This window comes from Talpa occidentalis, unplaced genomic scaffold (genome assembly GCF_014898055.3).
Source record: "Talpa occidentalis isolate TD23 unplaced genomic scaffold, MPIMG_talOcc4v2.1 talOcc4.4, whole genome shotgun sequence".
Classification (NCBI taxonomy): domain Eukaryota; kingdom Metazoa; phylum Chordata; class Mammalia; order Eulipotyphla; family Talpidae; genus Talpa; species Talpa occidentalis.
This window is the reverse complement of record NW_023604295.1, coordinates 35,750,149-35,776,900: the sequence shown is the minus strand read 5'-3', so window position 1 is coordinate 35,776,900 and position 26,752 is coordinate 35,750,149. Positions and strand designations below refer to the sequence as shown.

Genomic DNA, 26,752 nt, shown 5'->3' with positions numbered 1-26,752 from the left:
CTATACATCGAAATGTGAATATAGGTTTAGAATATCAACACTGCCATATAATGAAATATTTCCCTAAATTTGTCTACATGAGTATGATTTCAATGTAGATAATTAGAATTTTATGATAGTAGAAATTGGACTTTTCCCGTATAGTTTCTACCTTTGCTGTTACATCTAGAGAGGTTGTCAAATTCTCATAAATATATGACTTTAGGACTCATTTTGGTTTTCAAGGGATGGAGAATTTCTTTGACTGGTGTGCCAATGTCCACAGGTAGGTTTCTGTCTCCAGTGGAGAAACAAAAGTATTGGAAGACATACCTGATGTGTTTTTCAGAACTAATTTGCAAGACAGAAGAGCTTTTTGTGTAAGAGCTACACCTCCATGTTCAGCCTCTAAATGGGCACACATTTCAGAGATCAGAAGAAAGGTTGTGGTGGTTTTCCACCTCCAGGCTGTAGTTGATTTCATCCCTCTGGGCATCCAATTTAACCCAATGGTGGGGATGGGAGAATAGAGAGGACGTAGCAGTGCTTTGGAGTTTTTTCTCTTTTACCTGTCTGCAAGTCAAGATTAATTTAGGCAACCAGGCAGGTGATGTGAATACAGATTCCATGGACTAGTGGAAAGATACATGGATTGGGACTATGGGATGTTTTTCCTTTACATTAGTGTAATCTGAGTCAAACAGCATTGATGATCTGGATTTAGCAGAATATGAGGTTGGACTATATTTAAGACTTCTATATTTATTTATTTATTTGTTTGTTTGTTTTTTTAGAGATTTATTTATTTATTTATACAAGAATGGGGTACAGGCCAGATTCGCTGGAGGGTGAAAGGACTCACCAGAGACAGAGCAGGGAACAGAACAGGCAGACTGACGAAATACACGGCTGAGGGGAGGAGCGGGCACGACAGGAGAGGTCTGCCCTGCCATGTGGGACCCTTCCCGGCTGGCTGGGATCAAGCCAGAGCTGCAGAGACTGTGGACAGCTTCACAGCGCTGTGCTCAACTGCCTGTGCCACCAGGGGAGGCCCTCTGTAAATTTTTTGAATTACCTATATTTTTAATAAACTTTTGATAAAATACCCAATGCACATAGCACCTATTTTCAGTATGGCAATACTAATAAAATATTCTAATTTTATCATTGCTCTGTTACAGTTGTTCAGATTATCTTATACACAAACCAACATTGGTAGAGTGAACAATACCTAATCTATGTTTTTAAATTTGGTGTCAAATTTTAGTTCTTTGTCATGATATTGTGATCATCTAGCTCATCCCTGATTTCAACTCCAGACACAGAGGGCAGTTCTAAGGTAGTTTGGATCTATCACACACCACACATTGATGGAGTCTTATCTTAAACTCTTAACACATCTTTCTGCATGCTGGCCAAGGCCATATAGAAAGAGCTTGACTTTAGGGTATAATAAAATGTAGCATTCTATTTTCTTTGAAAGTTGTAAACAATTTCTTCACCTACCCTGTGGGATTCCTGTCATCTCATAAGAGAAATCAAGCAAAGATAAACCAATTTTAATTTTCCACTAGTATTTAACTGTTTGCCTATTCATAACAATTTATTAACTTTTATCTCTCTCCCTCCCTCTCCTCCTTTCCCGTCTCCTTCATTTATTTTTCTCCTTTTATTAGAATATTGGAACTTAGACTGTATATTTACTTTGAACATGTCCAACTGATTATTTTTGCTGGAATATACATCATGCTTACCATAGAAATCTGTCTCATGGGTCTCCCTGGTGGCTCAGCGGGTTGAGCGCAGCGCTGTGAATCTGTCTGCAGTCTCTGCAGCACTCGTTCGATTCCTGGCAAGCCAGGGAAAAACCCACATGGTGGAACAGACCTCTTCTGTCTTGCCCGCTGCTCCCCTCAGCAGTGTATTTCTGTCAGTCTGCCTGTTCTGTTCCCCGCTCTGTGTCAGGTGAATCCTCTCACCCTCCCGTGCCTCTGGCCTGTACCCCAGTTATTGTATAAAAATAAATAAATCTTTAAAAAAAAGAAATCTGTCTATTATTTTCCCCTCCGTTGAGTAGAAGAAATGACCTCCTGTAGTCTTGCGTTTTGTACTAGTTCATGTTACTTTTGTGTGACAATCCTCAGGAGGATTTGAGTTTTTATAGTGTTTACTTTTTTATTCAACCAAAGGAGTGTCTCTGTCAAAAGCGTCACATTTTACCAGTATAAAACCATATAACTGGGTGCTTTTCTATAACAATTTAGAATTCCCAAGTAATTGGAAGAAAGTTATTTAATGCTACATATCTGTTTAGAATTGGATGCATACATACTGAAAATATATTTGATAATTATGTTATAGCTGTAACCTCCCAAAATAATAAAATATCTAGTAAATATTTGAATAACAGGTTTTGATGTCACTTCCTTTGCTAACAAAAACAATGCTTATTTTAAGTTAGAGATCTGATACTCTTCATAATGCACTAATAACGATAATTATATGAATGCATATTTGGAGTGTTCAGTCTTTTTTTAAAGTTCTTTTTTTCTGATTATGTTTCACATAAAGAACTTAGGTTCAAATAACACTTTCATATACTGGAGGCTATAATTAAGTCAAAGTTGTACTTAAAATTAAAAATAAAAAAGGCAAGCCTTTAAAATAGAAGTGCTAATAAGACCTTAAGTGAACTTTCCTAACTGTCTTGGCTGCACAAAGTGTCTGACTTTTATCTATAAAAAAGGTAATTGATATATTAGTTTGGTTACTTTCTGCTGTAAGTAATATACCTCCTAATTAATAGTGGCTTTAAAATAATATATTTTTCACATAACAGGATGTTCAAAGTAGATTCTAGAATTAATTAGCTCAGCCATTCAAAACAAGCATCGATGAGTGACTGGAGCTTTCTTATGCTCAGCCACACTTAAAATGTTGGTTTATCCTCAGACACGTCTCCTCATAATTTCAAACAAGTTGTGATTACTGACAGGATCACTTTCACTGCATCCCCAAGCAGTTCAGACTCCAATCTATTTGGGATTTTTACACATTTTGCACAAACTAAGACCTAGTCCCATACAGTTTAGCAGGTATAAAAACAAAAATAAGGACCTCCCTGGTGGCACAGGCAGTTGAGTGCCGCACTATGAAGCTGTCCGCAGCCTCTGCAGCATAGGTTCAATCCCGGTCTGCCAATAAAAATCCCACATGGCGCAGCAGCCCTCTCCTGTCTCGGCCGCTGCCCCCCTCAGTGGTGTGTTTCATCAGTCTGCCTGTTCAGTACCCTGCTCTGTCTCTGGTGAATCCTCTCAACCTCTCAATCCTGGTCCCCCAGCACTTGCATAAATAATAATAAAAAAAAAATCTTGGGCCTCCCCTTCTGGCACAGCGCTTGAGCGCTGGGCTGCGAAACTGCCAGAAGCCTCTGCAGTGCTGGTTGGATCCCAAACCCTGGCCACCAGCAAGGGCCCCACATGGCACACAAACCACTCCTGCAGCACCCGCTGCTCCCCTCAGCAGTGTATTTCATTGGTCTGCCTGTTCTGTTGCCCGCTCTGGTGAATTCTCTCACCCTCCAGCACTTCTGACTGTACCAGTGCTTGTACAAATAAATAAATCAATCTCTTTTAAAAAATAACAAAAATAATAATAAACTAAGCTTGACCTTGTGATTAGCAGAGGTTAATCAATATTTTTTATTCTTCTATTCCTAGTGGTTTGCTGACACATATTTAACAACTGAATCTCTGAGGAAAAATAAACCCTGAATTGTAACAGATGTCAATTTCTATAGTATAATTACTCCCATTATGACTATTTATGATGTCATTGAATGCAGCATTGAAAATAGATGGGTAGTAGCACTCCTATAAGAAGTAGCCTAATCACACAAACATAATTTGTGCAAACTTGAAGAGTAAATAGTAAAATGTAGCAAAATAATTGAGAAATAGTGAGAATTGTCTTCATTTTTAATATGATCTACTAAGTTATAAGATTATGTAGTTTAAGTAATTGTTCTTTAATATCTGGTTTGCACAATTCAGAATTTAATAATCTTCTCTTTTAATCAGGGAGAAGCATACTCCAAATTGCTACCGTCTCCCCACTAGTCAGGTCCCCTTTGCCTTTATTGAAATTATAGTTTTGTATTATGTACATACATAAAACCTTAAGAATTTTATTATTAAACATTATTTAAGAATAAATATTGCTATTTCTTTCATTATAAAATTTGACAAAGTTATTATACTTAACATCCAAGGCAGAAAATTGAAAAATTGCGTAAGAACTCTGCAATAGTTTATATATTAAAACAGAGAAGGTATACATAATAAGGTCTTATCGACCCATTTTATTGATATTTTATAAGACAAAGAAAAGCAAAAAAATATGTTTTGAATAAACTATAGGTTGAAGTCTTGAATTCTGAATTAATGTTCCTTAGGACTTTGGTTCCTTTGTGATTCTACTCAAGGCATATTGCACTGCAGGCAAGACTTTTCTCAGTTAAAAAATAGAAAGTAGATATATGTTACTATACCATACCCACTAACAAGGCAACTATCAACCTCTACCATAGCCCATGTGTCCCTTCCCCACTTTGCTCTCCCTCCCTTCCCTTCTTGTAGCCTCAATTCTACAATCATATTTCCAGAGTTTGTTATTGTTTTTGGTTCTGTCAGATCCTTTAGTGAGTTTCTCTAAGTTTCACATATAGGTTAAGATGCAGCACTATGAGGCTATGCGCAGTCACTGCAGCAAGAATTCGATCCCCAACCAGGGAGGTGACCCAGATGGCACAGCAGACCTCTCCTGACTTACCTGCTGCTCGGCTCAACAATGTATTTCAATCAGCCTGTTTTGTTCCCCACTCTGTCTCTGGTGAATCCTCTCACCCTTCCGCACCTCTGGCCTGTCCCACAGTTCTTGTATGCATAAATATATATAAAATCTTTAAAAAAAACTTCACATATAAGTGACACTATGCAGTATTTGCTTTTCTCCTTCTGACTTATTTCACTTAACATAACTCATTCCAGTTCTACCCATATTGTTACAAGTGGCAAATTTATTGTTCTGCATAGTCAAATAGTTTTCCGTTTAATATGCCACCTCAATTAAAAAATGAAAGAAAAAAAAGAAAGAGATGGATTAAAAAAGATCACATGACTTCTCCACAGTACTGTCAAATGGCTAATGAATAGCATATCCACAACTTGAAAAAATAAAGAAAAATAAAGGCAGTATGAGATAATCTTAAAGGTTTCTTCTAGTTTTAAAGTTTGTTATTTTAACTAAAAATTTTCTATACGATATGGAGTATAGCTTTTCTGACCTTCAAATTTCTGACTTTCAAAAGGATGTGAATAATGAGACAGACCCTCAATAAAAGATTTGTTAAATTTATGTTGAATAATATTGTAAATATTTTGTTGTTGTTCACATGCTTATTATTGTTTTGTGTATCTTTTCCAAAAATTTTCATTAAGGGTAGTTATTATTGGGGATGGAGAGAATTAGGCAAGGTGAAATAATACAGTGTTTGGGCAGCTGTCAGATCTGACTTTGAAGGCCAAATCTTCAGTTTATTATCTGTATAGTCTGAAAAAGTAATGTAATCTGCATGCTGTAAGATCATTAAAATGTTCTTAAAAATAAATGAGTGAGGGGCCTCCCTGGTGGTGCAAGGGGTTAAGATGCAACCGATGAAGCTATCCACAGCCACTGCAGCACTAGTTTGAGCCCCGGGCAGGGAGCTAACCACGTGGCTCAGCAGACCTCTCCTGACTTGCTCGCTGCTCCCCTCAGCAGTGTATTTCAGTCAGTCTGTCTGTTCTGTTTCCTTCTCTGTCTCTGGTGAATCCTCTCACCCCCCACATCTCTGGCCTGTTCCCCAGCTCCTGTATGCATAAATAAATAAATCTTTGAAGTATATATAAAAATAAACAAATGAACAAAAGCATTGTAAGTTATTCAAGAAATGGTATCTATATATTATTCAAAACACTATTCTTAGCTCATATTAGAAAGTTATTTGCTAAATGCATAAATAAATGAAATAATAGAAATGAAAGAATGAAAAGGGGCATTCAAATTATGAGTTAGATATTTTAGTTCAACTTGTCTAGAACTGGGATGGACATTCTTTTCCATCTGTGGCAACTCATCTTTGTGGACTGAGGCTTTAAATAGAGATATTTTGGTTTTTCTGTAAATCTGTTCATCTGAGTGTCTTGATTCCTTTGCTAATGAAAATGGATTTAAATAGTATAAACTCTGTGGCTCTTGCTACACATAAATCCTTCAACACTACATGCTATACTTTTAACAATAATCACTACTGTACAAATTTCAAAAGGTGTTTTAAAAGTTACTTTGGTACTTAAAGATATTTGTAAACACTAGTAAAGAGTACCATCTTCCAAGTCTCTACAGAATGAATGCCCAGGTTACAGAAGTTAACAGATTGGAAGATATTAACCATTAATTAATTAATTTAACCAATCTTGTGTATCTGAGGTAAATCCTATTTGGTCTTAGTGTTACAGTGTTTTTTTTTTTTTATTTCTAGCTAGAAGATAAATATTATATTTTTTAATTTTTTTTAAAGATTTATTTATTTATTTATACAAGAACTGGGGTATAGGCCAGATGTGTGTGAGGGTGAGAGAATTCACCAGAGACAGAGCGGGGAGTAGAACAAGTAGATGAACCGAAAACACTGTTGAGGGGAGCAGCAGGTGAGGCAGGAGAGGTTTGCCATGCAATGTGGGACCCTCCCTGGAAGTCCAGGACAGAACCGACGCTGCAGAGGCTGCGGACAGTTTCACAGGACAGTTTCACAGCGTGGCGCTCAACCGCCTGTGCCACCAGGGGAGACCCTGTATTTATTTTTATCTCCTCTTTTGACTTTGCTCAGTGAGACTCTATGCCTCACAGCTCTTTCAGATACCAAGACTTTTTCCTGTTTTAATATAGAGATCAGAAGTAAAATAATCATAAATTGATTCTAAATTAAACTAAATTCTATCCTGTAGAATTTAAAAGAAAGTATGCTTTAATCCATATAAATTAGTTTAATGCCCTATATTATTTTCATTTTTTCATAAATGATATGTCATCTTTTTTAAGAAAGACTACATTTAAAACAATAAAAACTGTGTTAACTTTTTTTACTTAGTAAATAATATATGTGTTTAATGGCTATTTCAACTGGTGTTTTACTTCAAGACATTTTGCTAGCAAATGGTTCTCATGCTTCCTCAGCTTTAGCTAATAAGCCTAAAGTTGTCTCACAAATAAATGAGAGATTAGGTATATAACATTTAATGTGAATAATATAAACACACATAAAGAAAGGATCTAATCATCATTTGATTCTTTAATCTCTTCAACCTTAATAGAAGGTGAGCTGAAATTCAACCATTTCTTCCCTAAACAAGCACAAAGTACCACATGAAAGGCTTAAGATGCTTCTTTCTAATACACTCTTTTGGTGCTAAAATAACAAAGACTAAGAATCCATTTAGATTTAATCCCTTAAAATATATATAAAGGTTATAGACAACTAAACAAGCAACTTATTATAAATTAAACATGGTTTAGGACAAAAGGCTTTAGGAAAATTAAACATTTCTGGAATTTTTGCTTAGCAATTATACAAAAACCCGACTATCATCTATCCAATTATACACAGTTTTAGGTCAACTCAAGGAAAATTAGGTTATTTGAGTATTATGATGGTATCACCACCACCACCACCATGACCAGCCAGTACCATGATTTGAAAAGAAAACTGTACTTTTTTTTTTTTTTTTGACTCAGTAAGTCTAAATTTAGGAAATAGCTATTGAGCAAAACTTTGGAGAACTGTGTAAGATAGTTCATAACAGTGACATATAATAGGAATAACTCAGACAATGAGAAAGGTTCATTACATTTTGTGAATAAAACAGAAATATAGTGGATATCAATGACACAGTCACAAAGAGAATGATCTTGGGCCAAAGTTAGAGTGAAATATATTAACATATCTAAAAGAAAAAAGTGCTTGGCATGGGGTAGAAAATTTGTTGATCATTGGTCAAGGCTGAGGAACTAAGACAGAGGTACATTCTGATGTCTGGGTCTCCAGCTCTGCCCTGGTACATGTATATTTGTCCCAAGAACATGAATAATTATATGGTCCTGTCATGTGTATATTTTTATGGAGTTAACTATATAGAGATTGATCCATCCAGCTACCAAATTATTCATCTACCTCCCATTTTTCTGCAATGTTATATTGCTCTAGCAACATTCTGAGTTGAATTTGGTAATCCCTACAATGTGTTTATAGGAGAATAATATGCTTATCAAACAATGGAAAATACTATTTAATATATCATATTTTTCATTATAAGAGGTAATACACTGACTTTAATTTTCATATATATCAGTCTCAGGACATTGGGTTAGCCAAAAATTTCTTGGCTGACACATTGGGTTTTTAAGAGTTTAATGTTGAGAAGTAGCTTTGAATGGTACTCACTCAGGTACTGCCTTGCTGTGAGAAACAGTTGTCCTTCTACAGATGGCAGTCAAGTTTGAAATAAGGTCCATCAGTATAAACTTCAATATTTCTATTGGTCATATTTAAAAATACATCTTTGACACTGCCACAAACACCTTTGACTCTCATCTAGAATAGTATCCCCCAGACCCTAGTCTCTACAGACTGTACTCACACAACACCAGCTAGAGTAACTCTTTAGACTGTAAGACAAAATAAAGTCCTTATCTCCACAGCTTTGCTCCCCCACAGTTGATCTCACCTCTTATCTCCCTGATCTTGCTCACTCTGTTCTAGCCTCTCTGATCTCTGCCTTTACTGTTTAGATTTCTCTTTCTCCCCTGAATTCCTTCTTTATATATTCCCTTCAGATCTCTAGTCAAAGGACCTCATCTGAGAGAACTTTTTAGATGATCATTACCATTCAATATAGCACTTCTTCCAACTTGCCACTTTCTCTCCATATGCCTTATCTTGCTTCATTTTTAGTGTGGCTTTTCAATCACTCATCACAACATGGCTTTATTTGTGGATTGATGATTTCAGTAACATGACAACAGGGAAGAGTTTTTGCTCATTAGTGCCTAGAATATGGCTTGGTGTATAGATGGATGACATATTATTTAAATGAACAGTTGCAAGAAAGAAATATGTAATAACAAAAAGGCTATTTGATCAGATTACAAGAATCTAACCCTACCTTTCCTTCAATTAAACATCCAAGTCACATTCAGCAAGTTATTAGCTCTCTAACCTTCAAGTTCTTTTTTTCTTTTTAATTGTTGTAACTTTGGTTTAAAACACAGTACATAATTCAGGTTCTTCATCTATAAGATGGAACTAATAGTAGCTTTATGGCTCAAATGCTCTATGCAAAAGTGTTTTACATGATAAAACTCTTAACAACTTGAAAGCCTTGGACAAACAAGATATCTCGACCTGCAATTAGGTAGGTAGTAAAATATAATGATAAGAACACTGTTTGTAAGTCTTGATTTGTCCAGTGACCAGCTCATTTAGGCCTCATTTCCTAAACTTTGAATAATTGTTTTCACTAATTAAAAAAAAATGTATCTTTGCCATTAGGAAAAGCAATATAACCAACTATAGGATTCTTATTGTCTTTCCAAATTCATTCAATCAATACTTACTTACTGAAAAGTCACAAATGCTAACTCTGTTCTGGGTATTTGGGATAAATTGGAGCATAAAATAGACAAATATCTTGCCCTCATGCAGTTTAATTTCCATTGTAGAAAGACAGGTAAGTGACAATAAACATAATGAGTAGGTTAATGAAACAACACTTTAGATGGTGATAAGTTTATATGGACAAAACAGCATATAAGGACCTAGCAGTTAGGAATGTGGGAATGCAAGGTAGTCAGGTTGTAATTTAAAAGGAAGTGATGACTTTGAGCACACTGTAATTAAAAGACTCTCTTTTCTCTTCTTACTCTATTTATCCTACCCATCACCTTCTTATTTCTTATGGTTCTTCTTATTTCTTATTTTTTATTTCTTATTTCTCTGGTTTCTTCTTTTTAAATTAAAACATTTGAAACTATACTACAAAAGTATTTTGCTTAAAATTATAGAAATTCTGTAATCCCACTAGATCAGCTGATTCTGATACTACACATTTAAAGAAACATTATTAAAAACCTTTGAAATTAGTTATTTAAATTTTCCATACAGAAATCTGTACCCTTTTAATTGTGAAATGCAGTAGACTCTGACAATTTTCCTTAATAATGATTTTTTTTGAAGAAGCAATATTTCCATTACAAAGAAATACATGGCAATATCTTTAAACTCTTGCATGTTGGTTAGTACTCTTGTTTTGAAACTCATGATTTTTATACTAAGTTTCTATTCTTGAAAACTGCTAGGTGGCTGGGGAGGGCAGAGGCCTTTTTCTAAAAATGATTCATTTGGCTTCTGCCCTCCTGGGAGGACCACTTGTACAATGACTAGGCAGCTGTGCTCACAGGATGAGGAAACTAGGCAAAAGGAATGTCAGGCTTTCTGAGAATAAGCCATGAAGAGTTTAAATGACTTTTGAGGCAAACACAATAAGTTGGTCCTCTCTGATAGCATGTGACCTGGAAGATCACATGCTATCACCTCCAGTCATAGCATGTGACCTGGAAGATACCAGAGGAGGACATGTTGAGTTGGGTCTCCTTAGCGGGAGGCTGTGGAAATCTGATTATAGGTCAAATGTAATGACTTCTGGTCAAATACTCATCACAGAACTTGGACATATGAACGCTAGTTATTGTTTTAGCACCGTGAAGACCTAATTTTTAGGTCATGACTAATGATGAAAAGAATGCCGCAAGAGTCATTTTCAACCTAAATCTTAAACTGAAGGACCACTTCAGCCTTTGGGTTGCTATCTGGTCACAATGACCTTCCTCTTTGTATATTAAATATTATCCACCTGCAAGCTGGCAAAGAACATTTGTGTCTATTTGTCAGGGCTTCTGGAGTTCTTGGAAGTGACAAAGTGTTGGACAAATGCTATTATTTATAGTCTGCTCCTGTTCAATGAAAAGGATCCACGAGGTACTCCTGCCAAAAGTAGCATTCGTTACCCAGGCTGACGGCTTCACTTCAACATTCTCATTGGTTGAAACAGAACAGAATTCTTTGGGCAATGAAAGCCATGCCACTCCCTTGTGATTAGAGATACCTATTTCAGACACAAGCTGTCTTTGTGTTCCATGAGTGTTCACACTGCACACATTCTCACATGGTTTGACAGGTAACCAAAGTCGTTTTTTCAGGGAATAAATTATGGGTGTGGCCAGCACCAACACTAGTCCCAAACTAGATTCAGCTGCTTTTTTCACTTTCATTTTCAACTTTTTTATTTATTTTTTATTTTTTTTTTTTTAGAGGCATGTTTTTTTTTTTTATTTTATTTATTTGTTTGTTTGTTTGTTTTGTTTATACATGCACTGGGTACAGTCAGAAGCGCGGGAGGGTGAGAGAATTCACCAGAGCCAGAGCGGGGAGCAGAGCAGGCAGAAGGACCAAAGTACACTGCTGAGGGGAGCAGCGGGCGGCAGGAGAGGTCTGCGCGCCATGTGGGATTCTCCTCCAGTGGCCGGGGAGCAGGTGGGGATCGAACCGGCGCCGCAGAGGCCGCGGGCAGCTTCGCAACCCAACGCTCTACCGCTGCGCCAACGGGGAGGCCCCCATTTTCAACTTTTTTAAATGGTTTATTTCTGTTGTTATAAGGAGGCATACTCTAACAGAGAGGATTATTTCCTGCCTTATGTCTTCTATTCGGTCCTTGATTTGTTTCAGTGTTTCAAGGGAAAGAAAGGTGGATAAGGAGTGAGAAGGAGGGAACAAAAGTACAACTGTATAAGAACAAAAATATTTCATCTAAATTCCATCTAAATTAAACATGTAATTATTGGATACCTAGTATATGCAGGATTCATATACAGTCAGAAATAATTAAGAGCTTAGTCAATAAGTAAGTTAATATAAATACCTGAAGAGATTTATATACTATGTCCCATGGTATACCATGGAAGGCAAATGACCCACATTTGCAATGATGAGGAAAAGCTACATTCACTCATCCACTCAAACATTCACTTATTCATATTCACTTACTGTGCATTTGTAATGTTCTAAATATACCCACAGGGAATAAGAAAATATACGAGACAGTCACTCTTTTTGAAAGTTGGAAATAAGTAGAGTCTCAAACTGTAGTGTTGCATCCCCTGAAAAGTTTGTTAAATACAGATTGCTGAGCCACTACTCTGATTTTCACTCACTGGGGTTCAGGCAGGGCCTGAGAATGCACATGTCTGACACATATCTAGGTGGTGTTATTACTGTGTTGACAGAGCTATACCCAAAGAACTACCGGACTAGGGTGATGCTTCTCAAATTAAATGTGTTCACAAATCCTCTTGAGTTCTTGTTTAAAATGCACATGCTCATTTAGGAGTACTGATATGGCTTCCCAATTCTGTATTATTCCATGAACTTCACTGTGAGTAGTGAGTGTCAGTTCAGGTTGTGTAAGAGATAGGTGAAGGGACAATTGGTTATGACCAGAAAAGGATGTGTGAGATTGGTATGGTGTGGGACTGGAATAACCTCAGGTGATGAAGGAAGTCAGGACATGGCTGTATGGCTTGGTAACTGGAATGGAGTGGAATTGCAGACCCCTCTAGTTGAGGAAGTCAAGGGACTGTGAGACTACATTATAGAAAAGTTATCAAAGGGACACTGTAATTCCCAAAGAGTTGGCAAAAATAAAGAGGGAAATGGAGTCTACCTGCAGAGAAAAATCTCCAAAGATCAGTGTTTTGTCTTCAGGTTCAATAAATCATTTTGATGGCAGAGATTTCAGAAGACAAGAGATTGTTGAATGATCATGAATGGTTAAAACGATGACCTGAAAATAACAGTGTTGTACAAGAAACATGAGGTTTTCTTTGCGTAGCCCTCCGAATGAAAAGGTGTGTGTATAGAAGTCTTTATTTAAGATAAATTAGCAGAGGACTAAAAGTAAAATATGTAAAAAAATGAAGAGAAAATGTTTGCTCAAAAGATGGAGATACATCAAAGCACTACAATGGAAAAAAATGTTACATTAGTAGAGTTGAAAAGAGAGGGAAAATATGGTTAATCTGTATATGGCTGAAAATATATGCATATAAAAAGATCCTATCTAAATCAGAAAATGCCAACTAACAGAATTTAGGGAATCAAAAGCAAAAAAAAAAAAAAGGAAGAAAAAAGAAAGTCATATCAAAGAAAGGAGTAAGTGGTCTCAGGTTTTCAAATTGGGCAATGCCTGCTATTAAAACTGAATCCATACCTATAAGGCCCTGGTTATTCTAATTGAAGTGTGCTTATTTCCAGAGAAAAATAGGTTGTCTTCAAATTTGGCTTTCCAGGTTTATATTAATGATGAAAATGGTATTTGGTAACATTTTCCCTCTCTTGATTCATTTTGTTTTTAGAATGCTAAGTAATTAGTTTTAAAGGTCTCTGTCATAAGTTTTATTTATGCTTATTATTAGTCCTTTATACAATTTCTGAGAGCTAATGAAAGTTCTTCCCACAAAAAAAAAAAAAAAATAGAAATCAGGATCCTATCTATGTCCACCAATAACTAACTGGACAGACTACATAGCTTCCCTGTGATTCAATTTCATATGCACCGTAAGGATAAGACAGTAGCTATACAGTACTTACTATGTGCCAGATGATGTCTTAAGCTGTCTATACAATTATTGAATTCTCCAAGCAACCCAATCAAGCAGGTATGATTATTTCATGATAATTTATATACGAGAAGCAGAGATTAACCAGGGAGATTTACAATTGGAAGAGAGAAAATTTGAACCGAGGCATACAAGTTTAGGCTCAAACATTATGTCTATTAGCTGTTGATAAAACTGCCAAAAAGCTTTTAAGGTGGTTTGAAGGTAAAATGTGTAACATTAAATATGTAAAGTGCAATAAAAAAGTTGCTCACAACTACTAAGAATTCAATGAATACTAGATGTTTAGCTATTTATGTTCTGACCTCATTTCCTTAAAAGATAGGATCAAAAGTTGAGATCTTTTGAAATTAATAATTGTGGTTTTTTTTGTAGTTTCCCTAGTTCCACGAAAAAGTGATAATTAAAACATGCCATTTTACATCTATTAAACAAGCAAATATTTTTAATATGCAAACCTAGAACTCTTTGGCAAAATACATTAACAATTGTTTTAAATAGTAACTTCTCCAGAAACTTGAAAAGTATGCAACCTTTTATTTACCAATCCTCTCCCTTCTTAGGTACCCCATATTATGGAGGAAAGAGCAAAATCTTTTGATCAGATAGCCATAGCCCTGGGTTCAAGTTCTGATTTAGATGAGAGTGAGAATGTACAGAGGCCCTTCACTAACAGTTAAGGGACAGTGATAAAATTAACTACCTCTCTGAGCCTTGTTTTCCTCATTTGGAAACTGCAAACTGGAGATATTACTTAGCCAAAACAAAAGGCATTATATGATACAGAGACAGTGAAGATAAAATACATAACATTTTGTATGGATTGAAGATGCAATTCATTAAATAACTGTTTCAATTGTATGATGTCAGGAAATAACCTAAACATTTATGATAAAAATTATGACCAACTTAAATGCTCAGTAAGGTAAATAGTAAATATATTAAGATGTATTGATATAAGATCCTTCTATAGCTATTTAAATAAATGCAAAAATACATGACAAATGAACAGTTGTTAAAGTGTAACATATAATTAGTGAAATATTGAAAATATTTTATGATTATAATGCCTATGTATAAAAAATCATGAACAACATGAGAAACAACTGTTTTACTAGATTTTCTTTGTTGGCCTCATTGAGAACATGCATTTTGCCTAAAAATAATTTTTATTGTCAATATCAAGTCACAAAAACATATGTCTGAATATATAGTTTAATTTTTTTGTTGTTTTTTTTTTCAAGGTAACACTAGTTTACAACAATGCATGATTCAAAGGTACAGGATCAAACCCTTTCAGATATATGTTCCACCACACCCACCACCAAGATACCCCTACTTCTCTGTCAGTTCATTAGGCCCCCTATTCTTCATCTAAGAATACTGAAATTGTTCTAATGTTTATATTTCTAGCTGAACATCAAAGGTCTTCTTTTAACTCAGTTAATTCAGATGATTTTAAAGCCATTTTAAAATCTGGATAACTTTAGAATTTTTAAATTTCTTATCCTGTAAGTAGCATCTAGTATCCAGTAAATATTGATGGAGCATTACTGAATAGTTGTGTACTCTACAAGAGATTGAACTATTTTAGGTATTATCATTTCCCTTTTTCTATTTTTGGTTGTCAGTCCAACCAACAGAATTTAGCAATTTATTTAAACATTTACAAAGCTCCTTAAAGAGATACTTAACAACTTTAGTATCCTAGATAAACTAGATACCCCCCCCAAAAAAATAAATAAATAAACCCTAACATCATGTTGTGTCAATATTATTTATGTTTTTATTTTTGATATGTTCTTGTCATAATTTACTTTAATTACAGAACACTGTAACTTCACTTTTGTTGATCAAAGTTGGACTGCCTTTAAATAATTGATTTGTGATACTTCTAGCTTTTTCAGTATATTCTCCCTGCCCACAAAGCAAAGAAAAAGCTTTGTTTTTAAAAAATAATTAGTGTATTTTTTTAATTGTGATAACATTAGGATTCTCTCCAGAAAAAAGAAACAAAAAGCTTTTATAAAAGAGAGAAAGAAGAAAGGAAGGGAGACAAATAGAGAAGAAAATGCCAGCTTCTGCTTTGCTGCTTTAAAGGTTTGAAGACAAAGGTAAAGTCGTATACCAGTAACATGGAACCTCAAATGTCAGATAAAAGGATCCAGAAGAGTATTCACGGACACTCCAGCACTGAAGACCTTTGCTTAGTGAAAAGATGCGACTCCACACGAGACTAAGCACAAAGTGTGAGTGTAAATACAGTATCTATGATGCCGCCACTCATACCAACATAAACTTGAAGTTATTTCATTCATTAATATTTAAAGTATCAGTAAAGAAGTCTCAGAGCCACTTCACATCTTAGGACACTAAAAAAAGCTTGTGCAGGTGCAATGATTTATCATATTAGATAGTATCAATTTATCATATTAGATAGTATCAATTATCATTTTGACTAGAAATCTTGATGGCTCATGATTTAGTTTGAAAATCCTATGGAGCAGAAAGTTTTCATTCATTGCCTGAGATAACAAAAGTGTTGAAAAGAAAAAAAAATGGAAATGTACATGTTATTGCTACTTTTCTTTAGAGTAGAATGTGGTGTCATGGAAAAGTTGGAAGGAATAACATTCTCATTTATATACTGTAATTATTTGTTTTGGTAAAAATTAAATGACACTGTTAAGTTCAAGAACAAAATCCAAACTTCACTGAGCCAGGAAAAACAAATGAAGAAGAAAGAAAATTTTACAGTGAATATTAAGTAAATATTTGGAACCTGGTATTTTAAAGAAAGTTCTAAAAATCATCATCTCAATGTAGTATAAGGATATTATGGGAACAGCTAGCAAGTGAAACACAATGAACAATCTAAAAGTATAAAATACAGGGTCTCCCCTCCATCCAAAAGTAGAATAGTCTTATCTGTGTGATTTGGTAGGTAGTTTTGGGGGGGTTCAGAAATGTCAAAAAAATTCCCATGTAAATTAATAGTGATAGCATTCCCAGGTCCAAACACTAACCTCCCAAATCATACCAAATGGTTTTATCTAATTTATTATTGTTTCTGTCTATAGCATCATCTATTAAAAAAAAAGGTTTACATTAAAATTTACTTGAGGTGAATATGAAACTGATTATCACACTACCTTCTAATTTCATATGTTTGACTCAAAATGTGTTATCAGTCTTAAGGTTACTATGATGTTGGTTTTACCTTCAATTCTGAGTGCTGCCTGAGTTAATGGAACATGAGAATGGACATTTGGTGTTCAGTTTTACAAATTAAGTTTTCTCATTTGTGCAAAGGAAAAAGGAACTGGAAATTTGTAAGTGGTAAGGGACTTTGAGCCGTCACATTTCTTTTTCTAAGCTTAACAATTTCATTCTGAACTTCGAAGAGTCCAATTCATAATAAAAGGAAAGTCATATATACATGGAGAATGGAAAACCAACATTAAGAGTGTACTGACAATTAATTTTCCCCATCAAAAATATCCCTTAAATATTATGGCTTAAAGTAAAACAGAAATGTTAATAACTGTCATCTCCTAAACCTTGACTAACCAATAAGTACACATCACCCATGTCCATTTCTCATCCTATTTTAAATGGAACAAAGTGACTTTCAGAGGTTGGGAAGTGCATAATTACACAGAATGGAGGCTTTGGACTTTGATCGTAATTACAGTGCTTTATCCATCCATCACTTGTTGCTTGAGGACTAGTGTTTGGGGAGTTCTTTAAAGGAGATAGAAACCCTGTCAGGACAAATTTAAGCTGCAAAACAGCTAATCAGAAGCATGGCTTTCTTGACTTGAAACAGAGATTGAAAATTGCCACTTTAATCTCATACTCCATTTGGCTTTTAAGTAAAATGAGAACATGAAGTCTGTCTTGGGGAAGGTATGTGTCTTTGGTTCATATCACAACACACCTTTTTATGAACTACAGGAGACAGGGTCCAAGCTTGTCTTACTGTCCATAGAAATTCTTAAAATTTGCAACATCTGGAATGCTAGATAATAATGTTAATTTTGTGATTCTTCTCCTCATCTTCAGTTTTCAAAAGGTGGTATCAATGTAATGTCAAACCTAAAATTTACTGGAAATTTATACCTCCAGAGGTCTAGAGCTGTCTCTTTAAGAGTGGTTTAAGAACTACATGAATCAAAATTATTTGTTGTTTTTGTTTATATTGCAAATTCAGGGTTCCACCTAAGTTTATCAAATCATAGTATTGGGGTGTTGATGTAGCATCTCTCTGAATTCCTGCAACATTAGAAGTGAGTTTGTGTATTACTGTGCTCCCTAAATCTAGCTTTGGGTGCCACAGTTTCAGAGTTACATCTAAGGGTGAAACACACATTTATGGAAACATTTTGAGGAACTTTAATAGATGCAACTGACAAAAAAATCACCCTTTTAATCTGCTGTCTCAAGGGTGGATTGTTGCATTTGCTAACCCCAGCAACAAGACTCATGTCCTTCTATCTTTCCTCACATCTCTTTATATTACTTCTAAACATGTAGTTCTATGTCGAATTTCCTGAAGTGTAGGATCATATCTTACTCATAACTTCCACCTTTTCCACTTAGCAGCAAAAAGAAATAAATCAGTTCCTGGAATACTATAAGCAAACAAATCAAAATAAAAAGTATTTTTAATTATCACATTTACAAAAATTGAGGGATACAAATGCTTTCTTTACCTGGTGAATTTCTCCCTATTGTTATAACAAGTTACTACAACTTTTGAGGTTTAAGCCAATGCAAGTGTATTATCTTACACATCTGTAGGTGAGAACCCTGATACAGGTTTAATTGGGTTGAAAGAAGTTAAGGTTTTTATGGGACTGAGCTCCTTTTGGAGGGTGTAGAGGAAAATCATTTACTACCTTTTCTATTTCTGGAGGCTACCAGCCTTCCTTGGCTGATGACCTTCTCTCTCCAAACTTGTGGAGTCTTTCCTCTCATCACATCACTCTGACTCTTCTTCTGCTGCCCACTTTCACTTTTAAGGATTCTTGTGATTACATTGTGTGTGGATAATCCAAGATATCTAACTATCATAATGTCAGCTGATTAGAAGCTTTAATTCCATCTGCAATCTTAATTCCCAGGTCATGTATTATAACATATTTGCAGGTTCTGGGATTAGGATGTGGCTATTTTTGGAGGCCACCTGCCCACTTCCCAGGTGGGCCAGATACATAATGTATTATAGAACACTTTAATGGTAAAGTTCTGTTTAATGGTAAAGTTCTGTACGAATATAATAAAATACTTTCTTTTATGGTACAAATATCATTGAAGTGGGAGCCAAATCCTAGATCTTATTCTGTTCCTATTCTGTTGCATGATCTTGGGCAAATCGTTTAATCCCACTGGGATTAAGATTTCTCAATTCTAAAGTACAAGAACTAAGAAAGAAAAAACAAGGTATTAGCAAGAACCACAACAATATTTGTTCTTAATTTAAAAATGATATCGATAAAATGGAACTTAAGGTATGCCTACATGAGAATATAAGTGTTCCTGTGATGAAACCATCAGCCCACTGGTATGCTAGACACACAATAGTAGAACTAAGCAATGCAGTGAAGGTGCATCTCAGAGTTTAGCGGGGTTCCTTTTTAATTCTCAGTCTTATTTGTGAAAAGTAGATCAGAAGTTGTTATGTCTAATCACCTTATGATCTAGATAGCTTAAGTGGTTTCATGAAGGTCACATAATCAGTTAATGATGAAGTTAAGACTACAATCCAGATACCTTGAAAAATCTAAGGTGCATTCAACAAACACACTTTTCTGCCTCTCTACCATTTAAATGCACTCACAGCTCAGGAGCAGCATACAAGAATTATTAACATCATACTTTGAATTAACTAAAAGATATAAAGATCTTTTGGAACCTACAAGGTCTTGTGAAAACTTTAAGGGTTTGAAGAAGTTTTTCCCTTGGTTACAACTAGTGGATACATTAGTCCTAGCTGATAAATTGTACCTTCATTATTACTTGATGGACCAATTCTTCCTGCTTTCTGCCTTGCTTCATTTCAAACACAGATATGAACAATGCACACAGACAGCAATATGTTGACTAATTTCTTTTAGTCAGAGAGACTTACTGCTTATGGAAATGACTAAAATTAATAGATTACTCTCATTATATTGGCTTACTCCTTGAAATGGTTAGATGCAACCTTTACCCTATATCAGAAATTATTTTTATTATATATCAATTATTGAAGTCTCCATACACACATAAACAACATTGTGGAGATATATATATATATAAATATATAAATATATTTATATACATATTTATATATAAATATATATAAATATAAATTGCATTTATCAGGATCATGATCAAATTAATGAACCCATGAGAAAAGGGCAATTTGAAGAGAGTTTAAATAAAGAACTATTTATCCAGGGATAAGGGATATGGTATGATTATTTACAAGTAGCAGTGACTGAAAATGATTACCATCCCTAAGTTTGAGGGAATGGGAGAGCAATGAACAGTTCCTCGAACTCCAGAGTGCTGGATCTGTGGTAAGGGTATCCAATGAGACCTGCAGTTTTTAGTAGAAAATCCAGAGGAGAAGTAGCCAGGGACACAGGTATTTCGACTTTACTCTCTTTGTGCCCTTCTACCCCCCTCCTAGAGGTCCCCACTGTGAACCCAAAAGGATGCCAGAGGAGAAAGGAACTGCTAGTGCAATTCAGAAGTCAGCTTCCTGGAGTACAGAGCAAGACAGAAAAGGATGGAGCACAGATGTGGAGGGGCAAGTGGGAAAAAAAAAAAAAAAAAACACTACATCTGCCTTTTTGAGATTTAAACTGAAAAAATGAAATGATGTTGCACAATAAATTTACTGTAAGTTCCTTTTGGGATATATTTAGAAAGCACAGTTAATATAGTTGACCCTTAAGTTAGAAAAGCATAAAATCCACAATCAATACGCCATTTACACAGGAAATACATCTTAATCATCCTTTCAGTATTTTAAAAGAAATAGTGATGTTTCTTTTGAGTAGAGGGTAACTAAAAAAAATAGTTAAAATACAAAAACATTTTATAAATTATTCAAATTGTATTAGGAATTATTTTTCTCTTGTGTCTAGCTCTAAGCACACCACTTCAAAATTTAATCTTGATTTATTTTTATTACTTTAAACAAGTTATTTTAAATGTGATTTTTAAAATAATTTAATTTGTTGGAATTACTTGCTTAAAAATCTATTTTAAAATCTAGATGGTAATTCTAAAAACAAAAGAATACAGGAAGGCCCAAATTATAACACAAACAATAATAAATAAGCCAAGATTTTTCTTCTAGATTCTCTTAACAAGATTAAATTCTGGGTTCATTTTGAATATTAACCTAATTAAAATATAAAAAAATATGCATTATGTATAGGTTTCATTTATAAGGAAATGCTAACCGACTCAGCTCTGACCTATAGCTTTTGCAAATTTTCATCTATGCTTTAACATTTTTCTTAAAATTATGTTAACAACAAAATGACAAGATACCTTCTCTCTGTGAAATGGTCAATCTCATCAAAAGGAAAAATCTAAGCTCTAGAGTGTGACTGTTTTTTTGATATTCAGAAAGTTTTTTGCAAAGACTAAATTATCATCACCATCATCAGATCAAAACTTATGTGTAATTATATGTTAATATATCAGATGCAAAGACAAAAACAAAGGGTGAATCTCACTTTTGATTCAAAAAATGATTATCATAATACTTTGAAATGTATGGTACTTTGGAATGGGGGCGGCATTAACATTCAGCAGTAGTTGATAATAGCATCTCTATTTCATTCTTTTCTGTGATGAAAGGAAATTCATGCATTAAGGTAGCTTGGAGTTAAAAATAATAAGATATCTTGTTCTTTCCTCTTTTGAAAATTCTCTTTCATATTTTCTTTCTAAAGACGAGGTCAGGAAAAAGACAAATTTAACTATGTAGAAGACTATGAATATAGAATGACTAAATTTGGTCTTTCTTAAAATAGATTTTGTAAACTGAGAACTGCAAGGATTGACTGCTTAGAAAAACCAACTCAAATCCACTTACTCATTAAGCATCAAAGAGAATATTGTTTGACTCTTGCATTGATGATATACAGTACCATAGATTTCTTATAGTGATATTTTACTTATTAATTTGCTAATTCACTCAGTATCAAAAAAAGGAAATAGTAAATATTCAGTCCTTACAAAATATGTGGCAAAACCATTAAAGTAATGGAGCAATATCAATCTGTTTTTAAGTATCTAGGTACTTTGGAGTTAAAAAATAAACATTACAGCCATATCTTACTGCTTGATATTTCTAATACATTATACAAGGTAGATGCTCAGTAACACAGTTTTTCTTTTATTTGCCAGTTAAGTTTTTATTACAAATGGAAAGGACACAATCTTGCCTAAAACAGCCAAATAGATGTTTCCTGAACACTCTGTACCACAGTCTCATAGTAACTCCCCAACATGCTTCCCTTCTTTCCCCAAAAGTGACATTCAGCTGCCATGAAAGCTTAGTACATTCCTGCAAAATTTAAAGTTATTTTTAAATACCATTATTACTCAGAATTTTACAATCTGTCAAAAATATAGATGACATTTGCACCATGGTTTAATGATTTATTGAGACAATAGGAGAAGCAATTTCCTCATGTATTGGTATTTACAGTTTTCTCTCATCAGTCATTAGAAATGCCTCTGGGGGGACACAGGTTCATGTGTGCATTACTAATCAACAGAAGTAACCTTCTAAAACTCACATTGATCCAGGTACCTACTTTAAGAGAGAGATGCCCTCAAATGAGGCATCATATGGCAACTGTTTCATGAGAATTATATTCATAGAAATATTATTTCACAAAATATTTAGTGTAATAAGAAATCTTGAGAACTAGAAAATCTCTGGTGTTTTGTACTTTATGGACCCAGTTCCCACCTTCAACTAAATCTAATTTTCAAGTTATGCAAGAACAGTAAACTCCTCAGCCATTCACTTTTGTTAATAACCGTTGCTCATCACAGACAGCAAGGCAGGGCTGAAATCACTATTCACACTTCCCTTTTCAACCTGTAAGAACACAAACTCGCTTCTTCTCTCTCTGCTTTTTCTCCCTCTCTTTTCTCTCTCCACTGTTTCATTTACCATTAAATCTTTCTTTTCCTCTTCTGTTTTCTCAAGCAGCCTACTCTAAACCTCACAGGAAGAAAAGCAAAAGCTGCATTGTCCTCATTAATGTTCCATGTGGTGACAAATCATATTAATGAAAAAAGATCACGTATCTTCCATAATTCCCTAGGCAATGCACCAGCAACGGAGCCCTGCCTAGAGGACCCACTCCACTTCTGGGGTCACAGTCCAACAGCCATCCGTGGTGAATGACAAGTTAACCCCTTTGGAGCCCCCACTGTTTTCAGCACTCAGAGGACCTCTCTCATTAGTCTTACAACATAAAGTATGAAATTCCAACATCAAATATCATGCTGTTAAATTAACAACATCACACTGCTCCATACGACTTGAATATCTCCCATAACTTTATGACGGGAAAAACACTGTTCAGATTTCACTTACCAGTTTAAAAATAGCAAACTCTAATTTGAAACACATACACACACATCGTGCATGCTCACTAATATTCCTTCTTAGTACTAGGCAAATGTTCCTTCCTATAAACACAAATAAAATTCAGGCTAATCATAGGTTTTAAAAGTCAAGATTTGTCAAAAGATGATGTTTGTTATGAAACAAATCAAAGAGAAAACATTCCTCAGAGCCAAAATGACAAGCCGCAATCTGTTTGGCATAACAATGGCTATTTATCTATTTTTTTAATATATAAATCAAAATTATTCTGCATTTATTTTGACTTGAAGATCATCCACAGGTTATTATGGTCCTGCCCAGTGAAGTTTCTCCTTGGGTGGGTGAGTTCTAAACAAGGCAAATAAAATATTTTTAAAAGTTTCAGATGGTGTGATGATATTTTAAGAAACTATGGGAAGACTGCCTTCAAACTTTGTCACTTTGTACATCCAAACATGAATTTAAAAAGGAAATTAGAAAAGATGCCCACAACTACTTCAAGTCCACAGAAAGCCCAAATAACATCACTGTGCTCAAACACAAGGACGGGCTGCTCTCTGTACACAGCAGAAACACTCATGCTACACAAGGCATTCTAGTTAAGTTTTGATAGAAGTTACGTCACGTTTAACTCACCGCTGGATGTACGGGTCGGGACAGTACTGTAGGGTAGCACACCGTGAAGTTTCAAAATTCATTTCCTTCAACTCTCTTTGATATCGATAAATGGAGAATAATGATATAACATATACACATATACCTATTATATATAGATAGAAAGTCAGGAGGCTAAAAGCGATAGGGTCAAATGCTATCAGACATAGAAGTTTAGACACTTCCCCACTTCACACACATTTGCAAAGAGGCGGAGCATTTCTTGATGTCAGCCAATGAGATTCATCAAGTGACTAAAACATCAGAAACAGTGGATTCTTACCAGCTGGGCATCCTTTCTGAAATTGTTCCCCTTCCACCACGGCTTTAGAGTCTTTGACGTATAGTGGCCACACTTGTTGGCAACTTGGAAGCATCTCTGAACTTCTGGTCTCTCTGATGATTGGATGCTGGCATGAATGGCATCAGAGTTTAATTTCAGCAGCCTGGATTTTTGTCACAGAATTGAGCTGATGAGTGGCCACCCGAATACAGTAATTAATATTTCCTTGTATCTGCATACTGATGTGATCTAAGGACTTCTGTAACTGCTTCTAGAGCTAAAAATTTGACGGAGTTGCTTAGGAAGTTTTGGTGTTATTTTTTTTTTTTTTGTCTCCACCCCCACAAACCCTCCCCCCCACCATTCCCTCTTTCAGCCAGCCGCCTGTTGTGGTCACAATCTCAAATAGCAAAGACAGGGAAATTCCTTGATTATATTTAACCTAGAACTCACTCTTCATCTCAACCAAGAGAAAGAGATATCCATTCATAACCACTTAGACGTTTTGCTTGGCCCAATAAAAGAAAGTAACTTTTTTGAGTTTTGAATTATCCTATTTCCTATTTCTCTCTCTCTCTCTGACACACACACACAGAGTTTTTTTTTTTTTTCAAGTGATTTAAATGAGAAATAGTATGTTATTTTATATTGTTTTGAAGCTTACAAAATTATTCAAAATTGCTGACTAATAGCATTAGAATTTATTTCAATCTCTATCAGTCTATCTCATTTGCTTATTTGTCTTGGCTTTGCTTTGACTTGATCTACTTTGGAGTAAAAGTGTAATATTATTCATTTATCCAAAAACTAATATCAGGAAAAGTTTAAAACATGCAGAATTATTTATTTCCTTTCTGAATACAGTCTGTAAATCTATCCTTGATTTGTGGATTTGGAAATTCAATGAAATATGATTCAGAAGCTAAATTAAAATAGACTGCAACAGGGAAAAAAAAAAAAAAAAAAACTAGTTTGTGTGCCCGAGTGTTACCATGTGGCAAGTTCACATCCTCTATTCAGCCACTAACCATAGACCACCTGTGAATCCGTGACATCAGTAGTTGTCAAAGTTATGAGACAATCACAAGTCCTTTTCTAAGAAATTTGACATTTCCTTATTAAAAAAAATTCTGGTTCAAAATGCGTTTCATAAAAATATTTTATTTATTGCTTCAGCCAGGAGAGGAGAGAGAAGCTATTTAAAACTTGACATTCTCTTCCCTTACTTAGCCTGAGAGTGTCTAACATCTGTGAATTGTGAAATTCATAAACACGCCGACCTGAGCCCCAGCCAAATCAAACAGCTTGTTCTACAAAATGTGAAACCTGAAGGGAAGATCATTTTACTAATTAATTATAGATTTGTTAATTGGAGTTAAAGTGTTTGGCTTTCCTCCCTACAACTGGCAAATACAGATGACCTGAATATAAAGACTTCTTTATTAAAAATACTCTATTTCTTCTGACCTTGGCCAAGTTGTTTCATCACATATGGCCTCGACTTTCCCATTTTTAAAATAACAGGTGAAATAATGATTTCTAGTACAGAGCTCCTCAAATGTTAACGTATCCTTGAGTTACTTGAAAATTGTGTTAATGGAAATTCTGTTTCAGTAGGTCTGGTCAGTAGGTCTGCTGTGAAGCCCTAGAGTCTGCCTTTTCAGCATGCTCCTTTGTGACGCCAGTGCAGAGAGTGAGAGTCCTGGCCTCACACTTTGACAACACCTACTGAGCTTTGCAGGCTTGATACTCATTTCCTTCTGAAAACTTGGAAAGGACTCTTCTATATATTCTACATTATCAGCACAGTTTCTAGACTCCCAAGTAAATGATCAATTTGTAAATATTTTAGCATGTTTTTAATTTCAAAAGCTTTGTAAATTAATTTATAGAAGAAAAGACCATGTAAAATGTATGTCCTGAAATCAATAGTTGTTATTAAAAAAAATCCCAAATTTAATTAGCTAAGAGGTACATATTAAAGGGAAAAATATATACAAATAATTATGAAAAATATTGCTTCTTATTGCATTATGGAAATAAATGCAGACAGGTACCTTGACCAGTGGCAACAAGGAAATATCACCAGGATTCAGCAGCATACCCATAGCATACAGCCCATCACAAGCTGGGAAAATAAGTGATAATTATATTATAATCATTATAATTGTCATTTACATTTACATTATATCCCTTTCCCCCTAGACTCAGGTTACTATACAAATACATGAATTATTACTTAAGTGTACCAGTTAGATGATTTTTCAGTACCTAAAGTCTACTAGGCAGAGACTGTAATAGAATAAAACACTGAAGTATAAGAGAAGGCAGCTGAGTTTCTGAACATGACCTATACCTACATGTCTGTATGATGG

At 34.9% G+C, this 26,752-nt stretch overlaps 1 protein-coding gene across 4 annotated transcripts in view; it reads right to left on the bottom strand.

The window, feature by feature from the left end:
• Nucleotides 1–26,752, bottom strand: part of TP63 (tumor protein p63) — a 276,044-nt gene that overhangs the window by 201,061 nt on the left and 48,231 nt on the right. For 3 of the 4 annotated variants that reach the window (XM_054700437.1, XM_054700438.1, XM_054700439.1), the window contains exon 1: nucleotides 24,077–24,138. In XM_054700437.1, the coding sequence (XP_054556412.1) occupies nucleotides 24,077–24,138 (62 nt within the window). Of the gene's footprint in view, nucleotides 1–24,076; nucleotides 24,139–24,377; nucleotides 24,541–26,434; nucleotides 26,506–26,752 lie in introns of those variants that run through there. The other variant, XM_054700436.1, reaches the window with a different exon arrangement.